The sequence below is a fragment of the Heliangelus exortis genome, chromosome W (genome assembly GCF_036169615.1).
Source record: "Heliangelus exortis chromosome W, bHelExo1.hap1, whole genome shotgun sequence".
In the NCBI taxonomy this organism is placed as follows: Eukaryota; Metazoa; Chordata; class Aves; order Apodiformes; family Trochilidae; genus Heliangelus; species Heliangelus exortis.
This window is the reverse complement of record NC_092453.1, coordinates 11,810,328-11,833,306: the sequence shown is the minus strand read 5'-3', so window position 1 is coordinate 11,833,306 and position 22,979 is coordinate 11,810,328. Positions and strand designations below refer to the sequence as shown.

The 22,979-nt window shown below is 46.9% G+C and overlaps 1 protein-coding gene across 3 annotated transcripts in view; it reads right to left on the bottom strand.

Moving 5' to 3' along the window:
- LOC139789299 (dymeclin-like) overlaps positions 1 to 22,979 on the bottom strand; it is a 185,890-nt gene that overhangs the window by 60,516 nt on the left and 102,395 nt on the right. For all 3 annotated transcript variants that reach the window (XM_071729818.1, XM_071729820.1, XM_071729819.1), the window contains one exon: positions 10,705 to 10,807. In XM_071729818.1, the coding sequence (XP_071585919.1) occupies positions 10,705 to 10,807 (103 nt within the window). The remainder of the gene's footprint in view (positions 1 to 10,704; positions 10,808 to 22,979) is intronic.

Genomic DNA, 22,979 nt, shown 5'->3' with positions numbered 1-22,979 from the left:
ATCAGTAGCCTCAGAAGTTTTAGGATGAGCCAAGGTCACTAAGACCCTGCCAAATGCACAAGGAGACTATCCAAATTAGGAAAAAGTTATGGAAAGGACACCAGTTCAAGAGGATGAAATACAGGAACGACCCCAAAAATCCTCCCCAAATTGAAGACCAACCCTCTAACTCTGCCTCAACTCCGCCTATTATGAATATTAAAAGTAGATGTTGCAATATAATGAATATTCATAATGTATGTTGCAATTGCCTGGGAAAATTGTATAAAAGCTGAATTGTGAGATTGCTGAACTGGAGCAGTTTGCCCAGGAAAACCTGGCTGCTCCCCGGCCGTTAATAAATACCTCCTGCTTAAAGGCTACAAACTTTGTCTCTGAGCAGTTATTCTGTCCGTGCCTTGTTTGGGGCATAAAATTGGCATCATAATTTGGCGAGCCAGGCAGGAGAAACAGTCCTCCCGAGCCTAGACCCAGGGGCCCGGGACCCTCTCTGGGCCCCCTCGACGGAATTTTGTCAGAAGAGTCTCCCGGACCCCTCGGGCCTATGTGCATCGGTGGACAAGGACCTTCTGCTCCAAATTAAGAGGTATTTATCCTTTAAGATAAAGCGCTTTGTTGAGAAGCGGGGGTAAGACGTTACCGCCCGAAGGGAAGCCGAGGGGACGCCCTGGCATTAATCCCTGCTGGGTTAGAGGCCCATAGAGAGAAGCAGGTTAGAGTCCTGCCGGAACAGTCTTGTGTGCTCTCCGAAGCAGGTTAGAGTCCTGCCGGAGCAGTGTCTTGTGTGTTCTCCGAAGCAGGTTAGAGTCCTGCCGGAGCAGTGTCTTGTGTGTCCTCCGAAGCGGGTTAGAGTCCTGCCGGAGCAGTGTCTTGTGTGTCCTCCGAAGCAGGTTAGAGTCCTGCCGGAGCAGTGTCTTGTGTGTCCTCCGAAGCGGGTTAGAGTCCTGCCGGAGCAGTGTCTTGTGTGTCCTCCGAAGCAGGTTAGAGTCCTGCCGGAGCAGTGTCTTGTGTGTTCTCCGAAGTGGGTTAGAGTCCTGCCGGAGCAGTGTCTTGTGTGCTCTCCGAAGCAGGTTAGAGTCCTGCCGGAGCAGTGTCTTGTGTGTTCTCCGAAGTGGGTTAGAGTCCTGCTGGAACGGAGTCTTATGTGTTCTCCTTTTACCTTGATGTCCTTGGTTTATTTTTTTGTTGTGTGAAATATTGTTCGATAAGGTGTTTAAGACCGTAAGGTTGTGATTTAAGGGTTAAGGATACAGACAGTTTATAACTAAGGATGGTCATTAACTAATCTAGGATTGCTTTGTAGGTCCGGGAGTGTGTCCAAGAATCTCTCTTGGGAAAAAGGTTTTGGAATATGGAGAATTTCTTATTAACATGTAGCTTGAAATTTAAAGCTTGCAGCGGTGTCCTGTGGCTATGTGATAACACAGATCGGATATCCGACAGCAAACCAGTATCTCACAGTCCGCAATCGACATCCTGTGACCTTACTTGGTAAAGCAGTCTGTTCAGATATAAACCAGAAGGTAGGAATGTTTATATAAAGTGTGCAAGTATGAGTGAGAGTGACTGAGACGCAGCATCGCTGCAAAGTGAGTGGGGAGTCCAGCTCTACGGTTCCTGTTCTTCGCGAGAAGCCAGGCTAGAGACGAACGAAGCGATTGAAAATTGCGTGCATGAAGTGATGAAACAAAGCAAGATATAGTACTTACGGGTAGGAGTTCGACCCGGTTAAACAAAGAGACATAAATCCAGAGAATAGTAATGGGAAGACAACAAAGTAAAGATGTAAATATGAAAACCCCCTTGGGATGTATCCTGAAACACTGGAAAGATTTAGGAGGGATTCCAGGGGGGAACATAAGTAAAAAGACACTTTTAAAATACTGTACACAGTGGTGGCCTTTGTATAAGTTAGACGGAGATGAAAAATGGCCACCAGAAGGAACAATTAATTATAACACAATCTTACAACTCATGCTGTTCCTCCGCCAGCTAGGCAAATGCGATGAAGTGATGTATTGTGATATGTTTTTTTTTTACCCTAAGAAATAAACTGGAGTGGCAGAAGGAATGTGGGATAAATGTGGCACCTCAGGATCCCCTAGTACTAGCCTTAGAAAAGGATAAGAAAAACTTAAAACCTAAGGAACGCTGCAGTGATGCCTGTAGTATTGGACAACAGTGCCTCAAATTAATAAGAAGGGACAGTGGAAAAGAGAGTGAAGTAAGCCTGTGGGAATATCAGCCATTTGCCCCAGGATATGGAGTGCCTCCTCCCAGACTGGGAGAAGGTGAAAAAGAATTAGACTTTTTGATTGATACAGGAGCAACATTTTCGGTTTTAAATCAGGAACTAGTGCCTAAAAGTGATGAATTTGTACCAGTTGTGGGAGCAACAGGCCAACCAGAAAAAGCTTACTTTTTGAAACCTATTAAATACAAAATTGGAAAACAAAGGGGAATCCATCAGTAAAATTCAACAAAGACAAATTGGAATTCTGAGTAAACGAAGAGCAACTGATTGCAGCTCTAAGCCTAACAATCAGTTGCATAGAACCAAAACCTGAAAGACACAATATCGAGCGAATTCTGAGTGAAGCCTACCCGCTGGTATGGGCTACTGACGTACCTGGAAAATCAAAACAAGCAACACCTATCATTATTGACCTTATACCTGGAGCGAGGCCAGTAGTGAGAAAACAGTACCCACTGAGGTTAGAAGATAGAAAAGGAATTGAACCCATAATTAGAAAGTTTCTAGAGTTGTGGTTATTAATAGAATGCGAATCAGATTTTAACGCACCAATCTTGTCAGTTAAGAAACCTAACGGAACTTATAGATTAGTCCAAGATCTAAGAGCAGTAAATGAAATAACGAAGACACTACACCCAGTAGTTGCTAACCCTTATACACTCCTAACTAAATTAAAAGAAAATTTGACCTGGTTCACGGTATTAGACTTGAAAGATGCATTCTTCTGCCTTCCCTTAGCTCTAGAAAGCCAAAAGATCTTTGCCTTTGAATGGGAATCTGTAAATATAGGGAGAAAAACCCAACTCACGTGGACTGTGTTACCTCAAGGTTATAAAAAAAATAGTCCCACAATTTTTGGGAATCAATTAGCCAAAGAATTAGAACAGTGGGAGAGGCCACCGGGAGATGGTACTCTTCTACAATACATAGACGATCTCCTAATAGCAACAGAGACAGAAGAAGAATGCATTGAATGGACTATTTCTCTGTTGAATTTCTTGGGTATAAGTGGATATCGAGTTTCTCAACAGAAAGCACAGCTGGTGCAAGAAGAAGTAGTATATCTGGGATATGAAGTTTCCAGAGGGCAGTGATCCCTAGGAACGACAAGAAGGGAAGCCATCTGCCAAATGCCTAGACCAGAAACGGTGAGAGATTTGCGCGCCTTTCTGGGAATGACAGGTTGGTGTCGACTATGGATCTATCAATACGGGATACTCGCTAAACCATTATATGATTCGCTAAAAGAAACTAAGAATATTCTAGCCTGGACTCCTGAAGCAGAAGGGGCTTTTAAGAAACTGAAACAGGAGCTTATGAGAGCACCAGCTTTGGGTCTTCCAGATGTAACAAAACCTTTCTGGCCGTTCTCTCATGAACGACAAGGGATGGCTCTAGGAGTCTTAGCACAACAGTTGGGACCACACAAGAGAGCTGTGGCTTATTTCTCCAAACAGTTGGATGAAGTAAGCAAAGGGTGGCCTAGCTGTCTGAAAGCAGTGGCCGCAGTGATTATAAACGTAGAAGAGGCCAGGAAGCTCACGTTGGCCCAGAAAATGACTGTGTTAGTGTCTCATACTGTATCAGCCGTATTAGAACAGAAAGGTAACCACTGGTTATCACTTTCCAGATTCCTAAAATACCAGGCTATCCTAGCTGAATCAGATGATATAACTATCCAAGTAACTAATATCGTGAACCCAGCTTCATTCCTAGAAGGAAGAACTCTAGCAGAACCCATCGAACATGACTGCCTGGAAACAATCGAAGCAGTCTACTCCAGTCGCCCGGATCTCAAAGAAGAGCCATTCGAAGATGCGGACAATTGGTTCTCGGATGGCAGCAGCTCCGTAAAGCAAGGGGTAAGAATGGCTGGCTATGCGGTGACTACGACGGAAGAGGTAATCGAGTCAAATCCTTTACCTGCAGGGACCTCAGCCCAAAGAGCAGAGCTAATAGTTCTTATCCGAGCTCTGGAATTAGCAGAAAACATGCGAATTAATATTTGGACAGACTCTAAGTATGCCTTCTCCGTCGTACATGCTCATGGAGCAATCTGGAAAGAAAGAGGACTGCTGACTACCCAAGGGAAAGCAGTCAAACACGCAGAGGAAATTCTACGATTGTTAGAAGCAGTCCAGCTCCCAGAACAAGTGGCCATAATGCATTGTAAGGGACACCTGAAAGGTAACACTGTTCCAGAAATAGGAAATAGGAAAGCTGATGCGGAAGCTAAATTAGCTGATGCAAGGACCGAAAAGTGACTATAACAGCTTTAGTACCAGGGGAGCTAGATACTAGCTTTCAACCAAACTATCAGGAATCAGATCATAGGTGGATTCGAAGAAATAAAGGTAAATTATTAAATAATGGATGGGGTCAGTTAGAAACGGGACAACTAATAATACCAGAAAAATTAATGCGGCAATTTGTAAAGACAGAACATGAAAAGGTCCATTGGGGTTTAGATCCACTTTATCAGTATTTATAAACTAGAATAGCAGGACCAAAATTATTCGTCACCATAAAGCAAGTTACATCCCAATGCGAATGATGCCTAAAGAACAACCCAAATACAGGAACCAAAATGCACCAAGGAGCAATAAATCAAGGCAAATTCCCAGGTGAAGTATGGCAAATTGATTTCTCTGAACTCCCAAGAAAAGGAGGGTATTCGATATTTGTTGGTATTAACTTATACATTTTCTGAGTGGCCTGAGGCATTCCCCTGTAGAACAAACAAAGAAAGAGAAGTAACTAAAGTTTTGTTAAATGAAATCATACCACGGTTTGGAGTACCAAGAAGTATCTCTTCAGACAGAGGATCACATTTTTGTGCAAAGGTCGTGAGAGCAATAAGCAAAGCACTGCAGATTAAATGGCAATTGCATGTGCCCTACAAACCACAGGCCAGTGGGCAAGTGGAAAAGGTGAATCATCTTATCAAACAACAAATTGCTAAGATATGTCAAGAGACTAATTTACAATGGTATCAAGCTTTGCCTATTGCTCTGATCAGATTGAGGGTCAAACCTCTATCAAAAGAGAAGTTGAGTCCGTTTGAAATTCTGTACGGCAGACCCTATGCTATGCAAATTGTAAATGGGGATGCTATAGACCAAATAGGTAATCAGTATATCTATGATTATGTAATTGCAGTGGGGAAACGTTTCGATAAAAATGCTACGGTGGTGATAGAACACCAACCCAAACAACCTGAGTGTAAGCTACATCCGTTTAACCCCAGCGATTGGGTGTATGTTAAGAATCTTTTAGGAAAACCCCTATAAGAAAAGTGGGAGGGACCTTTCCAAGTGCTGCTGACTATCTTCACTGCGGTACGGATCAAGGAATGACCTACATGGATCCATTATTCCTGAGTCAAGAAAGCTCCAGAAGATAAGCAAGAAGACCCGACATTATGAATCCAGCTCCCTCTCAAACCCTTTCAACATTAACCATTGGACTCTTGATAAGTATTGTTTTATCCCAAGACCCTACTCCAGAAGGGCCATGGTCTAGTGCACGCACACTACCACGCTCTGGGGAAAACGAATTTGAGATTTATGTTCTACATAACAATCAACCTTATACGATAGATGAATGGGAAAGTAACACCTTTTTCGTGGCACAAAAAGGAGGCTAAATTCAAGTAGGATGCCGAGAAGTTGATGCCCTAGTAGGAAAAACAAACACTAATGTTGACAATTGAATCTGGAGAAAAGGTCCCTAGACAGAACTTAATTACTTACAGCCAGGAAAAAGATAAAGAGCCCATTATCTGGGTTCAAAGGAGGGGACCGGTTTCTTGTCAATGGGATAGTTTTAAAGGAGGTAGAGCACAGTGTGAAATTATATTCCAACTAGACAAATTAACTTGGTTTTCATGTAACAGAGAAGCTAAAATTCTTGAACCTATTAGTAAACAAGGCAACATGATCGGCAGAGGATTTAAATGGGCCATTAAATCCACGACAGACTTAGTCATGGACCCGTCTCATGAAGCTACTCCACCTCTAGAATGTAGGGAAATGCATAATCTACTCTTTATAGGACCCCAAGTAATAAGACAGTCAAACGAACTGAAGTTACTGTTAGATCCCACATATTCTCTGAAGAAAGTACGGATAAACATTCAGACAGACATTACACATTTACAGAAAGATTGTCAACCTTTTATACAGCAAAGCCTCAAAGGCTGGAACGCTTGGTCATACCACAAACGAACACAAAGAGATATAAGTGGAATATCCTAATATCCTAACAAAGGTTACTCAAGTAGGTCAACATCATTGGTGGGACATCTTTACAGGATATTCCCCAACAGCAGGATTAGAACTTGACGAAAGAATTCGTGTTATAAGAAAAGGGGGGAAATGAAGCCACCCAAAAGGAAGCAGTCTTCGAGAAATAACGAGTTAAAACATAAAATGCAAGGCACTATAAGAAAGCTTAGCATTAGGAAAATACGGAGGTAATAAATTGTCTGAGAGAACAGGACAGGTTGACAGAAAAGAACACTAAAACTATAAAATAACATAAAATTTGGCATCAGTAGCCTCAGAAGTTTTAGGATGAGCCAAGGTCACTAAGACCCTGCCAAATGCACAAGGAGACTATCCAAATTAGGAAAAAGTTATGGAAAGGACACCAGTTCAAGAGGATGAAATACAGGAACGACCCCAAAAATCCTCCCCAAATTGAAGACCAACCCTCTAACTCTGCCTCAACTCCGCCTATTATGAATATTAAAAGTAGATGTTGCAATATAATGAATATTCATAATGTATGTTGCAATTGCCTGGGAAAATTGTATAAAAGCTGAATTGTGAGATTGCTGAACTGGAGCAGTTTGCCCAGGAAAACCTGGCTGCTCCCCGGCCGTTAATAAATACCTCCTGCTTAAAGGCTACAAACTTTGTCTCTGAGCAGTTATTCTGTCCGTGCCTTGTTTGGGGCATAAAATTGGCATCAGCCAGACCCTGACAACCCTTTCCAGGGAGAAATTTTTCCAAATCATAGATAAGTTGCAAAGAAAGAATTTAAAGGTCTCTGTTACTCTCCTTCTTCTATTACTATTGTTCTACCTGTATCATATAATCAATATAAATGGATTGATTTTTTTAAAAAAAACAACTAAAAGAGTTTCAAAACATCCCTGTTTAGCCCCTAAGTTTCCCTGTAAATATGAAGAGAAGTTGGCATCAAAAAGTTCTCACGTTTCACCAATCCCTCATCTTGAATGATTCCAAACCATCAAAGATTCCAATCAAAGATTTAGTACCCAAAAGGGCCTGGCACAGGATTCCTTGTGCATCCCTTTCCTTTGCTTTATATGGCTCAGAGTTTCTCTGCTGAGACCCCCCTGGGGTGCTGGGTCCAGTTCTGGAGTCCCCAACATCAGAAGGACACAGAGTTCCTGGAAGGTGTCCAGGGGGTAGGGAGAGGACAAGGGGAAATGGGTTAAAACTTGAAGACGGGAGATTGAGGTTGAACATGAGGAAGAAATTCTTGAATTTGAGGGTGCTGAGCCCCTGTGCCAGGTTTCCCAGAGAAGCTGTGGCTGCCCCATCCCTGGCAGTGTCTCAGGTCAGGTTGGATGGGGCTTGGAGCAACCTGGGCTGGTGGGAGGTGTCCCTGCCCATGGAAAGGGCTTGGGAATGGATGAGTTTAGGGTCCCTTCCAACTCTCTTCTCACTAACTCTGGCAGGGCTGACAAGGATTTTTGGAAGTTTTGATGTCATTCCTACACAAGGAAGGGAAAGGGAAAGGGGAAGGAGAAGGGAAAAGGGAAAAGGGAAAAGGGAAAGGGAAAGGGAAGGGGGAAGGGGAAGGGGGAAGGGAGGGGAGGGGAAGGGGAAGGGGAAGGGGAAGGGAAGGGAAGAGGGACTATTGATGAAATACTTGCAGCTTGGAATGTAATCAAACCCTAAGAACAAGGAGGAAAGTTAGTAAAATGACTTTTTCTTGTGGGAAGCACTTTTGCAAGGCTGCTTTTTAATAACCCTGTGAAGGGCTGGATGAGAAGGACCTCAGGTGGAGTTGTTCATCCCACGTAAAACAAACAAGCTTTGCTTTTTCTTAGCTTTGCTTTACAAGCTCCATGACTTCCAGATGATGCTGGAGGGGCTGAGGAGTCTGAAAATGAAGATGCCTAAAGGGGCAGCTGCTTTCCATTTGCCAGATAACTCAAGGAGAACTCAAAGAACCTCAAGATTGGACTTTTTTTATCCCATTCTGGAGCTCCAAGTGAGGAGGCAAAAAGAAACATAGGTATCTCCTCACCCAAATGCCAAGTTTAATTCAGGTTATGAAGAGAAGAGACAAACTCCTTGCCATGCACAGGGCTCCCTGGAACATCAGGAGGTAGAATTAACCACAGAGAGTTGGAAGGGACCTCTGGAGATCATCCAGTCCAACTCTACCACTAAATTAGGATCACCCAGGGCTGCATCCAGGTGGGTTTGGAGTATTTCCAGAGAAGGGGACTCCACATCCTCCCTGGGCAGCCTGGGCCAGTCTGTCACCTTCACAGTAAATACATTTTTATTTCTGTTTGGATGTAATTTCTTATGTTCCAGCTTGTGCCCATTGCCCCTCATCCTGTCCCTGGGAAGTACTGAGAGGAATCCAGCTCCATCCTCCTTGCACTCACCCTTTAGATATTTCTAGATATTGATAAGGTCTCCCCTCAGTCTTCTATTCTCCAGGTTAAAGAGTCCCAGCTATCTCAGCCTTTCCTCAGGGATGCTCCCATCACCTTTGTCACCCTCCTCTGGGCTCTCTCCAGTAGATCCCTGTCTCTCTTGAACTGGGGAGCCCAGACCTGATGCAGGATTCCAGCTGTGGCCACCCTGACCTACAGCCACACTCTTTTCCCAGGATTCTGTTGGCCTTCCTGGCAAGAAGGGCACACTGCTGGCTCAGGAATCATTTGCTCTCCATCAGATCTTTCTCCTTCAAACTGCTTTCCAGCAGGTTCTCCACCAACCTCCACTGGTGGCTTGGGGTTCTTCCTCCATTTATATATATATATAGAATAATTTTGGTTGAAAAGGACCTTTAGGATCTTCAAGTCCAACCCTTAACCAGCACTGCCAAGGCCACCACTGCCCCATGGCCCTCAGCACCACATCTCCACAGCTTTGAAAGCCCTCCAGGGATGCCATCTACATCCAGAGCTCATGGCATTCATATTCTTTATATTTTTTTCCTCTTTTGGATTGCCAGCATTTTTTTTGACACCTTCAATGACACAGAACCAGCAGATTTTGGACAGGAGGTTAAAGGATGGCTCCTTACAAGAGGACGACTGAAAATATGAGAAGCTTCACCCAACACTACATTACTTCTGTCACTCACAAAATACCTTCACCAGCAAAAAGGTGGTTAAGTGACAGCCCTTTACCTGGAATGATTGAAAATAGCAGCACTAAGTGAGGTTATTTTTAGAATTTTTCCTAAATACATTTAAGCTCCATCAGGATAAGAATAATGAATTTCTTTAACAGCCAAAATTTAGAACTTAAAAAAAATTTATGTGAATTACAACAATTCTTTCTATGTAGCTAGAAATCATAGAATGGTTTGGGTTGGAAGGGACCTTAAAAGATGATTTAGATCCAACCCATTTCCATGGGCAGGGACACCTCCCACCAGCCCAGGTTGCTCCAAGCCCCATCCAACCTGACCTGAGACACTGCCAGGGATGGGGCAGCCACAGCTTCTCTGGGAAACCTGGCACAGGGGCTCAGCACCCTCACACCAGAGAATTTCTTCCTAATGTCCAACCTCAATCTCCCCTCTTCAAGTTTTAACCCATTAAATTCTGTGATGCAGAACCACCTTGGGTGGAAAAGAGCTTCAGGATGAGGATCCTTAAGGTCCCTTCCAACCCAAACCCTTCTGTGATTCTCTGTGATTCCATGAAATTACAAAACTGCTGCCTTTTTCTGGGTTCTGCCTCAATCAGCTGCAGAACCTTGATGGGTCCATGTGTTCAGAAGATACCAATTTGCCCCATGCCTGCAGGAATTCCCAAAGGATCACTGGGAATTGTTTTCAATCCATTTTTTTTTTTGGGGGGGGGGGGAGGGGAGCATTTTAGCCCAGTTCTTTAAACTAAATTATTTGAACTCTAGTATTTCAAAATCCTGAACTACAAACCAACTGGAGATGTGCAAGAGGACAAGGAACTGTAAAACTCTCAGCTAGGAAGAGCTTTGTTTGTTTTGCCATTTGTGTTATTTTATGTTTTGGTTTTTTTTGTTTTGTTTTCATTTTTTGTTCCTTTTAAAGACAATTTCAGCCATGGCATCATTCCTCCTGGTTTCTCTCTTTTGGTGTTGGTGGTTGCTGAGCTGTGAAAGATTTTGAGAAATCTCTGGAGATTTTAGGATGTCCCATTTCTGGTTTGAAGCCCCAGGTAAAAGATGATGTTTGATACTCACATAATCAGGGAGAGGAGAATCACTGGAGCCCAGGGAACCTCTTGAGGATTGAGTGGCTTGCTCCAGCACTTTGTTGTGTTTTTTAGACAGCAAAGAAAATAAACTGAAAGAGAAAAAAAAAATTAAAAGAATTAATTAATGTCCTGAAATACTTAACACATTCCAGTCCAAAGAGGTTTCAATAAACTTGACTAAAGACCATTTCTGGATGCACAAGAGTTATAGAATTGACTTATTTCTTTAACATCTGGGTGAAGCAACAGCAGGACTGGAATTAGACACATTCCAGCCCAGAAAGACCATGAAGAGCATCATGTCTTGATGGTTAAATCCTCATCAGTCAGAGCAGAACAGGAGGAACACCAGACATGCAGCTTTATTTCACAACCAGTGTGCAGTGGCTAAAATGCAATTTTTAAGAGCAGCACCTCATGCAAACCATCCCTAAGCACCATGTGTTACCCACATCAACAATCTCAGGGCTCAGAAGGAAGAATCCAAGGGTATGACAGGAGCTTGGGGTATTTGGAGGCTGTTTTTGCCTTTTGCTAGCATCTATTATTCTTTCAAAATTTATCTTAGCTTCAGTCAAGGAAGAAAGCTTTACCTCAGCTTTATAAATCATAGAATTTTAGGGCTGGAAGGGACCTTTAGGATGATCCAGTTCCTGGATGCCATGGGCAGGGACACCTCCCACCAGCCCAGGTTGCTCAGAGCCCCATATAATCCCAAAAACTTCCAGGGATGGGGCTTCCACCCCACCTGATCAACCTGTGCCAGGGTCTCACCACCCTCATGGTGAAGAATTTCTTTCTAACATCCAATCTAATCTCCCCTCCTCTAGTTTGAATCCATTCCCTTGGTCCTATCACTCCCTGCCATCCTAAAAAGTCTCTCCCCAGGAAGCCCCCTTGGAATCCCCTTTGAAATAAAAGGTTTCTTATTCACAGAGAGAAATAGACCTTTTTTCCATGCATTTTGAAAAAAAGACCCCGTGGCAGTGGCAGTCAGAGGATGACATGATCTGATTTATCAGGAGAATGTAACTTGACTGTGATAGTGGAAGGAGAGATGAGAAAAGAAGCAGTGGACAAAGGCCACCAGGAATTTCTTGGTGGCTTCAAGGAATCATTTATTTCTGTAACATCACTGAATCCACAGCTAACACATTTTCCTCCTCCTCAGATTAGTATACCTCACATATTTTTAGGATATCTGCATTTAAAAACATTCTTCTGGCTCTTTTTGGAGCACCACAGGTTTCCCTAAAATGACTCTGTTGGTCCTGGACAAAAAAGCACCAAGAAAATTAATTCATGTTGCTTGGGGAGTTGCTGAGACTTGGGACAAGGAGCAATGGAAACCTCCTGGTTCACCAAGCTCAGTTAAAAATCATAAAACCAGCTGACTAAAAAAATAAGTGGCAAAATACTACCTCAGTGTTATCCTACACAGTCTCTGTTCCCTGAATTGGAAGACAGCTTCAGGGCTTGGAGGCACATGCTTGGAAAGCTCTTCTGCCTCAAGATATGCTGCATTTGGAGACGTCCTCTAATTTTTTTTTTTTTATTTGAAATGTATCACTGTTATTATATCCATCACAGAGGGCAGGAGTAGATTCCTTGGTGTCTCAGTGCTTAACCCCTGGTTGCCAGCCAAGAGCCTCAGGAAAAGGTTTCTCCAACACTTCTCAGCACCACAAGGAATTAGTTAAGCTTCTCAAGCCCAAATCTCACCTCTCAGGAGCCAACTCAAGACATTCCACCCCTCACAACACCTCTGCCAGCTAGATAGTTCTCCCAACAGATGAACAACTTCATTAGAAGTACAACCACTGCACTTAAAGCATGGAATTAACCCCCATGAGAGCTCCTGGGAAGGTTCTACCATCCTCAAAGTTCAAGCAGAGTTTCCAGAGGACTGATAGGGGTGAGATGACAAAACCTCTGGGGTGGTTATGAGAACATCTGCTGCTCTGAGGGGAACCCAGTGCATGGGATGCAGTGAAAACTGGAATCTTGGCCTTTACCCTCATGTTATCCAACACTTTCCCAAAGGAGAAAGAGTTGGGGGTGGACCAGAAGCTCAACATGAGCTGTCAGAAACCAACCATGTCCTGGGCTGCATCAGCAGAAGCACAGACAGAGGTCAAGGGAGGGGATTCTGCCCCTCTGCTCTGCTGAGACCCCCCCTGCAGTGCTGGGTCCAGTTCTGGAGTCCCCAACATCAGAAGGTGTTGCGTGAGACGAATCTCGCCGTGGGCGCGAGCTCGGTTCGCGAACAGAGTCAATCGAGCTAGTGTTGGTTCGGATTAGTATCAGTGAACTGACTTCGATCCGCCTGGCACTCGAGCCTGCTCAGGAACCACACCCTGCCGAACCCGGGCATGCGCACCTGGGCCAGCCCCAACTGGGCACAGGCGGGGTGAGCACCGTCCGGGCCCATCATCCGGCAAGTCCTGGCACCTGCTGCCTACATTTCCCCCCTTTTTTTTTTTTTTTTTTTTTAAGTTTTTATGGGGGAAAAGATGACAAATACGCGAAGATCTTAGTTGCGTGGTGCCTCGTTGTTCAGAGCCGGTGGTACTGGTCTGGTCGGGGCAGGGCGTGTCCATTTGCTGGGCACCCAGAGAGGCCCAGAGTCTGTGGATACACAGCTGTACCCTCTCCCGGTGAACAGCAATGGTCTTGGCCCCATCCATTGACCTGTTGTTGGTTCTTTGTAATAAATTTGGACTTCAGGCATGCTGATGACTTTCTGCGACGAGTAATGTAGAAGGACGGGTGGCTCTTGGGAGTCGCGCCTTAGGCTCGGAAAATTTAGAGTGAAGAGCGCTTTACTAAGCCGCATCTGTGGGTCCATATTTTCGCTGTCTTTTTGTTTCTGTAGGTATGTCTTCAGGGTGCGATTGGCTCTTTCTACAATCGCTTGCCCTGTAGACGAATGGGGGATTCCTGTAATATGTTTCACTCCCCAGGTAGCGAAAAATTGCTTGAGCTTTGCGCCTGTGTAGGCCGGGGCGTTGTCTGTTTTTATTACCTGAGGGATCCCCATGACAGCGAAACAGTTGGTCAGATGACGGACCACGTGTAGCGCCTTCTCCCCCGTCTGAGCTGTTGCCCAGAGCATGCCTGAGAAGGTGTCAATTGTAACATGGACATATTTCAGTCTTCCGAATTCCGGGACGTGTGTTACGTCCATCTGCCAGATTTCTCCGGCTTGAAGCCCGCGTGGATTCACACCCATTCCCAGGGCAGGGCCGAACTGGGCGCACTGGGGGCAGGCTTTAACGATGCCTTTTGCCTCCTCCCAAGTGATGTCAAACGTGCGCTTCAAGGCCCTAGCGCTCTGATGAAATAAGAGAATGGCTGTTCTGGGCTTTGGAGAATTCGGTAACTGGGTTTTGTAAACCTAAGCTGACTAGAGAGTCAGCTTTGGCATTCCCTTCCCCCAGGCCTAGCGCTGTCTTGTGGCTACGGATATGAATAATGCAGCATGGCTGTGTTCGGATTCTCAGCGCACGCTGCAATGATAGGAAGAGTTCCTGTACCCTTTTGTTGGGCACTGGCTTAATGAGGGCATCCTCGATACGGTTCGCGACTCCGACTGCGTATTGGGAGTCGGAGACGATGTTAACGGGAACTTGCTGCCACTGCATCAGGGCCCAGATGATCGCGAGCAGTTCCAGGGTTTGTAGATTGTCCTCGGAGGTGCCTGGAATCAGATGCTGTTTCCACTGGCCTTTGTCCTTCCATACACAGGCAGCCATTCTGGATCTTTTTCCAGCGTCTGTGAATACTGTTATACCGGGCACTGGGCGCTCCGAGACGATCGGTTGCTCGAGCCACTGGAACTGGCTGATAGCTTGTAATCGCTGATGTTTTGGGCCATCATGACGCACCTCGCCGGGATAACCAAGTAGGGCGAGCTGTAGAGGCTCGGAGTGTTGTAGCATCCAGTCAAAATCGGTGGTTTTGATTGGGATGTTGATCCACTCCGGTTCTTGGCCGTCTACTTCCAGGCAGCGCTGGCGTCCCTTCCGTATGAGGAATGCTATTACCTCGGTCTTTTGCCATATGCCCTTCTGAGGCGTATGGGGAGGGAATAGCCATTCTAAAATAGCTATAGACTCTGATCTTGTAGAGTCTCGGTTATAAGTCAGATTGAGTTTGCGTTCCCCAGGTATTCTTTTGTTCGTGAAGTCCTGCATGAGTAAAGCGAAGGGGAATGAGGGGTGGTTACATACCCACACCCTGATGGGGTGGGTGGCGTCTCGCCGATCCGCATAGCCGGTTGTCAGCTTGTGGACGACCTGCTTCAAGGCGTTGGAGTGGTCCTCGGTCCAGTCCACAAGTGCCCCTGGATGTGTACCCCGTAATAAGGACAAAAAGGGGTGGATGTCTGCATTGGTGAGACCTATAATGGGTCTAACCCATTGTAGTTCGCCCACTAGTTTTTGGGCGTCATTCAGTGTTTTAACTGAATGGACTACTTCTAATTTTTGAGGTCTCACCATAGCATCAGTTACCTTCCACCCTAGGTAGCTCCAGGGTGACTTCATTTGAATTTTTTCCGGAGCTACGATTAGTCCTTTGGTCTTGAGGTGGTCGGTCAAGACCTGGCCGATGTTTTCGGGGAACGGGGCTTGCTGGCAAAATAAGATATCGTCCATATAATGATAAATTATCGTATCCGGCATTGCTTTTCTAATCGGCGCGAGCGCCCGTGCCACATACAATTGTCATATGGTCGGGGAATTTCTCATTCCCTGTGGCAGAACCACCCACTCATATCGCTTCGCTGGTTCACTTTTGTTAACTGATGGGACCGTGAACGCGAAGCGAGCAGTATCTTCACAATTTAAGGGGATATTGAAAAAACAGTCCTTTAAATCCATGACCAGAAGATGCCAGTCTCTAGGTAGCATGGTAAGCAGGGGCAGCCCAGGTTGGAGGGCGCCCATTGGCCACATCTGGTCATTAATTTATCTCAGATCTTGTATCAATCTCCACTTGCCCGACTTTTTTGGAACCACGAAGATGGGCGTGTTCCACGGGCTCACGGATGGCTGGACGTGTCCAGCGTCTAGCTGTTCTTTTATCAGGCGATTTGCTATGTCTAGCCGCTCCTTGGAAAGGGGCCACTGCTCTACCCAGACAGGGGTGTCCAACTTCCAGTGGAGTCTGGGGGTCAGAGGCATGTCAGCAGTGGCCCTTATTGAAAATTTTGGGAGGGTTGGGTGGGTTCAGGGATAGTGAGGATGGCCCCTATCTGGCTCATCACGTCCCGACCGACCAACCCCCGGAGCTGACCGGGCAAGGGTAACGCATATGGTCTCACAGTTACCACTTGCCCTTCTGGAAATTTAATTTGTACTGGTTGGTGCGCTTGCAGGGGGGTGGAACCGCCACCTATCCCCTGAACGGCGTCAGAAACTGCAATAAGCTTCCATTTTCGAGGCCAGATATTCTTACTGATGATTGTGACGTCGGCTCCTGTATCTAGCATTACAGGGAGGGTTTTTACCTCTTTGCCGATCGCCATCTGTATGTTTATAATCGGCCTTGTTCTCATCTGTTGCGCCAGGGTTACCAAGGTGTCTCCAGATGAGCCAAAGGCCCGATCGCCTCTCTCTGTTTTAACGTTCTTTCCTAGGTCTAATTTTGGGAGTGGGACTAGCTGTGCTAATCGGGTCCCTGCCTTAATTACTAGGGGGGGATTTAGTGTAAAACACATTATCTTTATTTCCCCCGTGGAGTCGGCGTCTATAACCCCTGGGAGCACTACTAGTCCCGCCAGTCCTGAGGAAGAACGTCCTACTAAAAGTGCACCAATGTTAGAATTTTCATGGATTACCGGTCCGTACGTGTTTGTTGGTATTGTGTGGACAGCCGTGGTCAGCAGCGTGGTGTCTATCGCAGATTGTAGATCGATGCCGAGGCTTCCCCGGGTTGCTGGGGCGGGGAGCCGGCATACAGCGTTGGCCCGGCTACTTGTATCCCGGCGCGGGAGCCCCTCGCGCTGTCCCTGCCGTTCTTTTGGTACCAGCAGGCTGCGTCGTTGTGTGTTGCTTGCTGACAGCGATTACACCAGATGACTGCAGAGTAGTTTCGCCAGGTGTGTCCCCTCGCGTGGCATCGCGAACAGACCGGGCTGGACTGCCTCTGTCTGTTCGGGCGATTTCGCCGGTTTTGACGGCCACGTCCTCCGTTATTGCCCAGTTTTTGTACTACCGCCGCGAGGAGCTGATGGGTTGGCTCCAATGCGGCGGCGAAAGCACCAGCCATTCCCTGGTGCTGCTGGTGATGAGACGCCCTGGCGGCAACGTCCAGCATTTCTGATACTGGCGCCGTTTTCGGCAGTGTCGAGAAGAGGGCTTTTGATCTGGGATTTGCATTCTCGAATGCCAGTAGTTTAAACATAGATTCACGCTGCTCTATCGTCAGGTCTGATTGAGCCGTGACAGATTGCCACAGTCGATCGACAAAATTTTGGTAGGGTTCGTTCAACCCTTGCTTTACATTGGTAAATGATGGTACTGGGTGCGGTTCTGGTACTGCGTAAAATGCCTGACGTGCCAGTCTTGCTGCGGCGTGGTGGAGCTCGCGCGGGTATTGTAGCTGAAGATCGATCTCTGCAAAACGCCCGGAGCCGGTGAGCATCTCCGCTGTGACGCCCGCTAGCGGATCTCCGGGTGCCCTAGCGCGGTTAACTTCCGCCGCGGCGAGGCGTTCCCACTCCCTTAACCAGATGATTTGTTGGGAGGGGGTTAGTAGGTACTGACTTAGACTGCGACAGTCATATGGGCTGTTTACATCGGAAGTGAACAGCCAGTCCAGGATGGCCCGGCCGCTCTCCGACCTCAGCCCCTGTTCTTTGATTATCTGCCTCGCTTGCTGCAGGGTTTACCATGAGTGTTGTTCAAACACCGGCTGTCCATTAGCGCCCTGCAGCACGGGGCACACCACAGTGGTGGGCTCCCACTCGCCCTGCAAAATGGCATCCCGGATGATGCCAGAACAGCGCCCTGGGCGACCGGTAGTAGCGCCCCGGGCGTTTTGAAGTTGCCGCGGCGGGGTCAGGACATCATCCTCGTCGTCCGTCAGGGTGGGTGGGTTCCTGTACTGCTGAAAAGCTGGGCGATGTTCAACGTCCCGCTTCTCTATTAGTTGCACGGCCCGAGTGACCTGGTCTTGCAGGGCCGATATCTTGTCTTCCAGCGCAGATACTGCCGCTGGTTGAGGGGCTGCTTTTTTCTCTGCAGCCTTCCGTGGGGCCGGGGGCGGCGGCGGGGGTAACACTCCGCGGCAGCCGGAGGTGCTGCAAGCCGCGGTTTCCGCCCCATCATTTTCCGGTGTTTCGACTTCCGGGCCGATATCCAATAGGAGTTCGGTCACGGTTTGGTGGGGCTTCCCGGACATGCCCTTTATGGCAGGCTTGCCACTGGTCAGCCCCAGACATACTTGCTCGTTTTTTCCTTCCTCCAGGGGTGGCGCCGAGGGGGTCACGGCTGGCGCTCTCTCGGGCTCCTCCCCCTCGGAGGGTGGTGCCGAGGGGGTTGCGGCTGGCGCTCTCTCGGGCTCCTCCCCCTCGAAGGGGGGTGCCGAGGGGGTCGCAGCAGGCATTTCCTTTGGGGGAAATGCCTCGGTCTTTCGTAATGGAGCCGCGGCGGTGGCAATTGCCACTTCTATTTTGGCTTTCATAACAGCTAATAGATTGCAAACGACCCGCCAGGTGTTGTCCGCACCAATAATGTCGCCGTTGGTCTCCTTATAGTGGAGACTTGCCAGCAGATTATACACCTCCCCCCAGAGGTCCCAGGCGGTCTCAGGACCCGGATAGCGGAGGGGTTCCTGCCTTTCCGCCTGGGCTACAATCTGCTCGGCAACGGCGGTGCCGGTAGGTTTGCTTGCATAGGATCCCATCATCGGTTTTACTGATGTCGATGTCGAAGAGAAGAAAAGGTTTCTCTTACCCGAATCTTTCGGGGTATCAAACGGTCTGTGGAGAAGGGTCACTTTCGGATGAAACGCTCAGGGAGACGGTTTAGACCGAAATTGCTGCCCGCATTCTCCACCAGATGTTGCGTGAGACGAATCTCGCCGTGGGCGCGAGCTCGGTTCGCGAACAGAGTCAATCGAGCTAGTGTTGGTTCAGGTTAGTATCAGTGAACTAACTTCGATCCGCCTGGCACTCGAGCCTGCTCAGGAACCACACCCTGCCGAACCCGGGCATGCGCACCTGGGCCAGCCCCAACTGGGCACAGGCGGGGCGAGCACCGTCCGGGCCCATCACCCGGAAAGTCCTGGCACCTGCTGCCTACAGAAGGACCCAGAGCTCCTGGAGGGTGTCCAGATGAGAGGCACTCAAATGCTCAGAGGGATGAGCACCTCCCTGGGAAGCCAGGCTGAGGGATTGGGGTTGTTCAGCCTGGAGAAGAGGAGGCTCCCAGGTGAGCTCAGAGCAACCTTCCAATATCTGAAGGTGCTACAAGAAAGCTGGGGGAGGGCTTTGGACACGGGGGGGTAGGGAGAGGACAAGGGAAATGGGTTAAAACTTGGAGAGAAAGGGGAGATTGAGGTTGGACATTAGGAAGAAATTCTTTAATGTGAGGGTGCTGAGCCCCTGTGCCAGGTTTCCCAGAGAAGCTGTGGCTGCCCCATCCCTGGCAGTGTCTCAGGTCAGGTTGGATGGGGCTTGTAGCAACCTGGGCTGGTGGGAGGTGTCCCTGCCCATGGAAAGGGGTTGGGAATGGATGAGCTTTAAGGTCCCTTCCAACCCAAACCATTCCATGATTCTATAACCCAGCCTCAAGGTGTCATTCCTGGGACTGAAGACCAATCTCCCAGTAACTCACAGCTATCAGTCAAAACTGGAAGGTTTCCAGTTAAAAAGAGAAGAAAAAGGTAGAAATAAAGATCCACTAGCAAGCTTCCCACTTTTTTCCCCTTCTCATCACCTCTTCTTTGTATCCCCAGCCTGAAATTTTCATCCCAAGCAAAACCTGGATTTGCAAACTGGTCCCTGGTGTGCAAGAGCAAGGCCACTTTTTTCTCTCCCTTTGGAAGGCTCAGATTTCAGAGACTGTTGTCATCAGCACCATCTAGTGCTGCCAAGACAGAATCATCAGCTGAATCCTAGATGGGGATGCTCCTGGTGGGGCTGCAGGAAGAAAAGGTTGGATTTGGTGTCTGGCTGCTTCAGAGAATGTGGAAGGGAAAGGATTTCCAACCAGTGGCTTCTTCTCCTAAATGCAAAAAGTTCTTTGGTTCTCAAGGGAATATAAAACTAAATGCAGAAGTGGGGTCAGGATTTGGAATTTTATTCCATCCATGTGGAGAGGAAGAGAGACTTAAGTGCTATCTCACAGGGCACTGGGTTAAAAAAAAGCAAATGTATTTCCTCTGGTAGAAATAGAAGGAACTGGCCCCCCCCCAAAAAAAAAAAAACTGAGGAAAAATGAAAGGGATAGAAGACTATTTCTTTATATTCTGTTTTTCCTTCCTTAAATATTTTCCTTTTTAAAAAATTAAGTGTAATTTGTAGGGATGGTTTCCCAAGGTTTATTCAGGGGGTCAGTAGAATTTAGTGAACTGGGATCAGGACCTGTCTCCTCTCTCTGCCGTCTTTTTGCTTTCTTTTCAGTAGCAGAGAGAGGTCCTTTTAGTTTCCCGAATTATGGGAACTTCCAGATCTTTCCCCTGAATTCGACCTGGCGGGCCGTTCCTCTACTAAGGCTTTTAGATGGCCATAAGTAAAATTGTGAGTTAAGAGTGAAGGAGGGATGCCTTTTCGCTTAGCTTCCTCTTTGAGCTTTGCAAAAGGCCCCAGTTCACCCTGTGGTGAATTATTTCTGTCTCAGGAGGGTCTATTCTGACAATTATTATTATGATTATTTCTCCGTCTGCCTCCCCCATTTACAACTGTCCAGTCACCCCGTGATTCCTCCTGCTGGTGAGGAGGAATTTGGGGAGGCCTGGCAACCGCGGCAGCATAAGTCAAGTTTTGATTATCATTATAATTTGCTGGGGTTTGAAGAATTTTTACAGATGTAGAATCAGCTTTGGGTGCCACATATTTGCGTCCAAATTCTGTCAATGCAGTTAGCAGATCAGACCAAGTGTAGTCTGTGCCTAATAGCGAATTTGTATTTGAATTTTCAATTCTAGCCTTGATCTGTAGGGCTAGATTTTGCAGTTGCGTAGGTAGCCCTCTGATGAGAATATCCATTCTCTCAGGTTTTACCTTTAGCATAAGTGGGTCCTCCTGGTTAACCACCAGAGCATGGTCATAAATCATTTGGATCACGCTGACTTTATGAACATTGTCCAGTAGCTGGGTGAGACCCCCTCGCAATACATGGGGTTCTCCCCTTGCTATTGGGTCAGTGAAGCCCACATTATAAGCGGCTCGTTGGGTCAGGGACCATGGAGCTCTGGAATTGCCAGTAATCAACATAACTCCAGGACCCCAATGGCCTGATGCTTCTTTTTCTTATAATAATATATGTGGTCTCCACCCGAAGATGAAACCCTTACCACATAGTCTATATCAGTTTCTAAAGGCAATCTGCCAAATTGTCTTTTTAATTGTGTCAGCTCCAGAGGAGAGTATGGAAATTCCTTATGGGTAACTTGCTCTCGTCCGGTATCTAGTTCACGTGTATGTTCTGCTCTGATTACAGGACGCAGACGCTTATGTGCTATAGGCATGCTCTCATCTTCTGAACTATCAGAAGACTCATGGCAGGAGGAAGATTGTGTAGAGGACTTCTCGCTCATTACAGCGAGCTGCTGGACCTTTTCCTCCAATTTATCAAATCTTTTAGCCCCAGTTTTTATAAATGTGCTGACCCATTTGCGTAATTCAGCCATTTCTCCCTCGGGCGGGTTAACAGCCTGAGGGGGAGTGCATGTTTGCGTGTTGGCAACTTTTGGCTGTGGCTTTGATTTTAAAATGGATGGTCTGCTTTTCCCCTTTTTGGGTGCAAAACGCACCGTTTTTTACGGGGTCTTTCAGGAGAGACATATTCTCCATCGTCTGTTGTATATTCAGACGCAGATGTGGTGCCTTGCAGCATCGGACCAAGGTCAGCACTGATTTCAGAATTTGGCTCCCTAGAGTCCTCAGCTTCGTCAATTGTTTTTAGGAGGTCCCCAAATTCTACCAACATGCCACTTTCAAGACTTTCTAATTTTTGGCGCATTTCTTCTTTCTCCTGACAAATTATAGCGGCCAGGATAAAAAAGGCACGAGCGTTGAAAAAGTCTACTCCGTGTTTTTTCACTCATTTTTTGGAATCTTTGTCAAGAGCAGAAGGAATGTCTAAAATTTTTACAGATTTAGCAAGGGCGGTAAAGTCACCATTCTTATAATTCGTGTAAATTAAATCGTAAAGAGTATCCTTCAGGGTATATTTATGAGTTGTTAATGGTCCCAGAAGGGGTGAACCAGAGCATATTCACGGAATTCTTCCTCCTTGTAGAGGGAAACAGTCTGTTTTTTACCTCCACTGGAGCTGGCAGAACAAGCTATGGCCTCCATTTGTTTTTACTTTGGCTTTAAATTATTTTAAATTTCTTTAAGAGTTAGTTTTGCAATGCAGATGTCAGAGCAGGCTCTGATATTTTCCTCAATTTGATCCTGTCCGTGACGCCAATTAAAGATATTACGATCCGAGTTATTATTTCTATTTTGATTGCGAGGAAAATTCAGCCACTACTCATAGACGCGTGAATTTACAAAAATAACAAGGCTTTATGATTTAAACAAGTTACAAGGATTTATTTAGGATTTATACAATTAGTTACTTCGGAGAGAAGAGTCGTTAAGAAGAGAAAAGAAGGAGGGTAATTAAGATGTTATCACCCTCCGCCGGCCCTGTGTAGGCAGCAGATGGCAGGACCTGCCGAGTAATGAGCTCAGTCGGTGCTCAGCCTCACCTGTGCCCAGTTAGGGCTGGCCCAAGTGCGTATGCTCAAAGATCAAGGACGGTAGGCTCTGAGTGAGGACAGGATCAGTAGAGGACTGGCCTCAACCAGCACAGCTGCCGACCTGCTTCAGAGTGAGCCTCTTGCCAGTCTCAGGCCCCACCTTTTATTGGCCCTTGATCTTTGAGCATGCGCACTTGGGCCAGCCCTAACTGGGCACAGGTGAGGCTGAGCACCGACTGAGCTCATTACTCGGCAGGTCCTGCCACCTGCTGCCTACAGCCCTGGCCTCTGGCTGTAGTCGGGTGCGTAGGGTCTGTCGCTCCTGCCGCTTCTCTGTCCCGT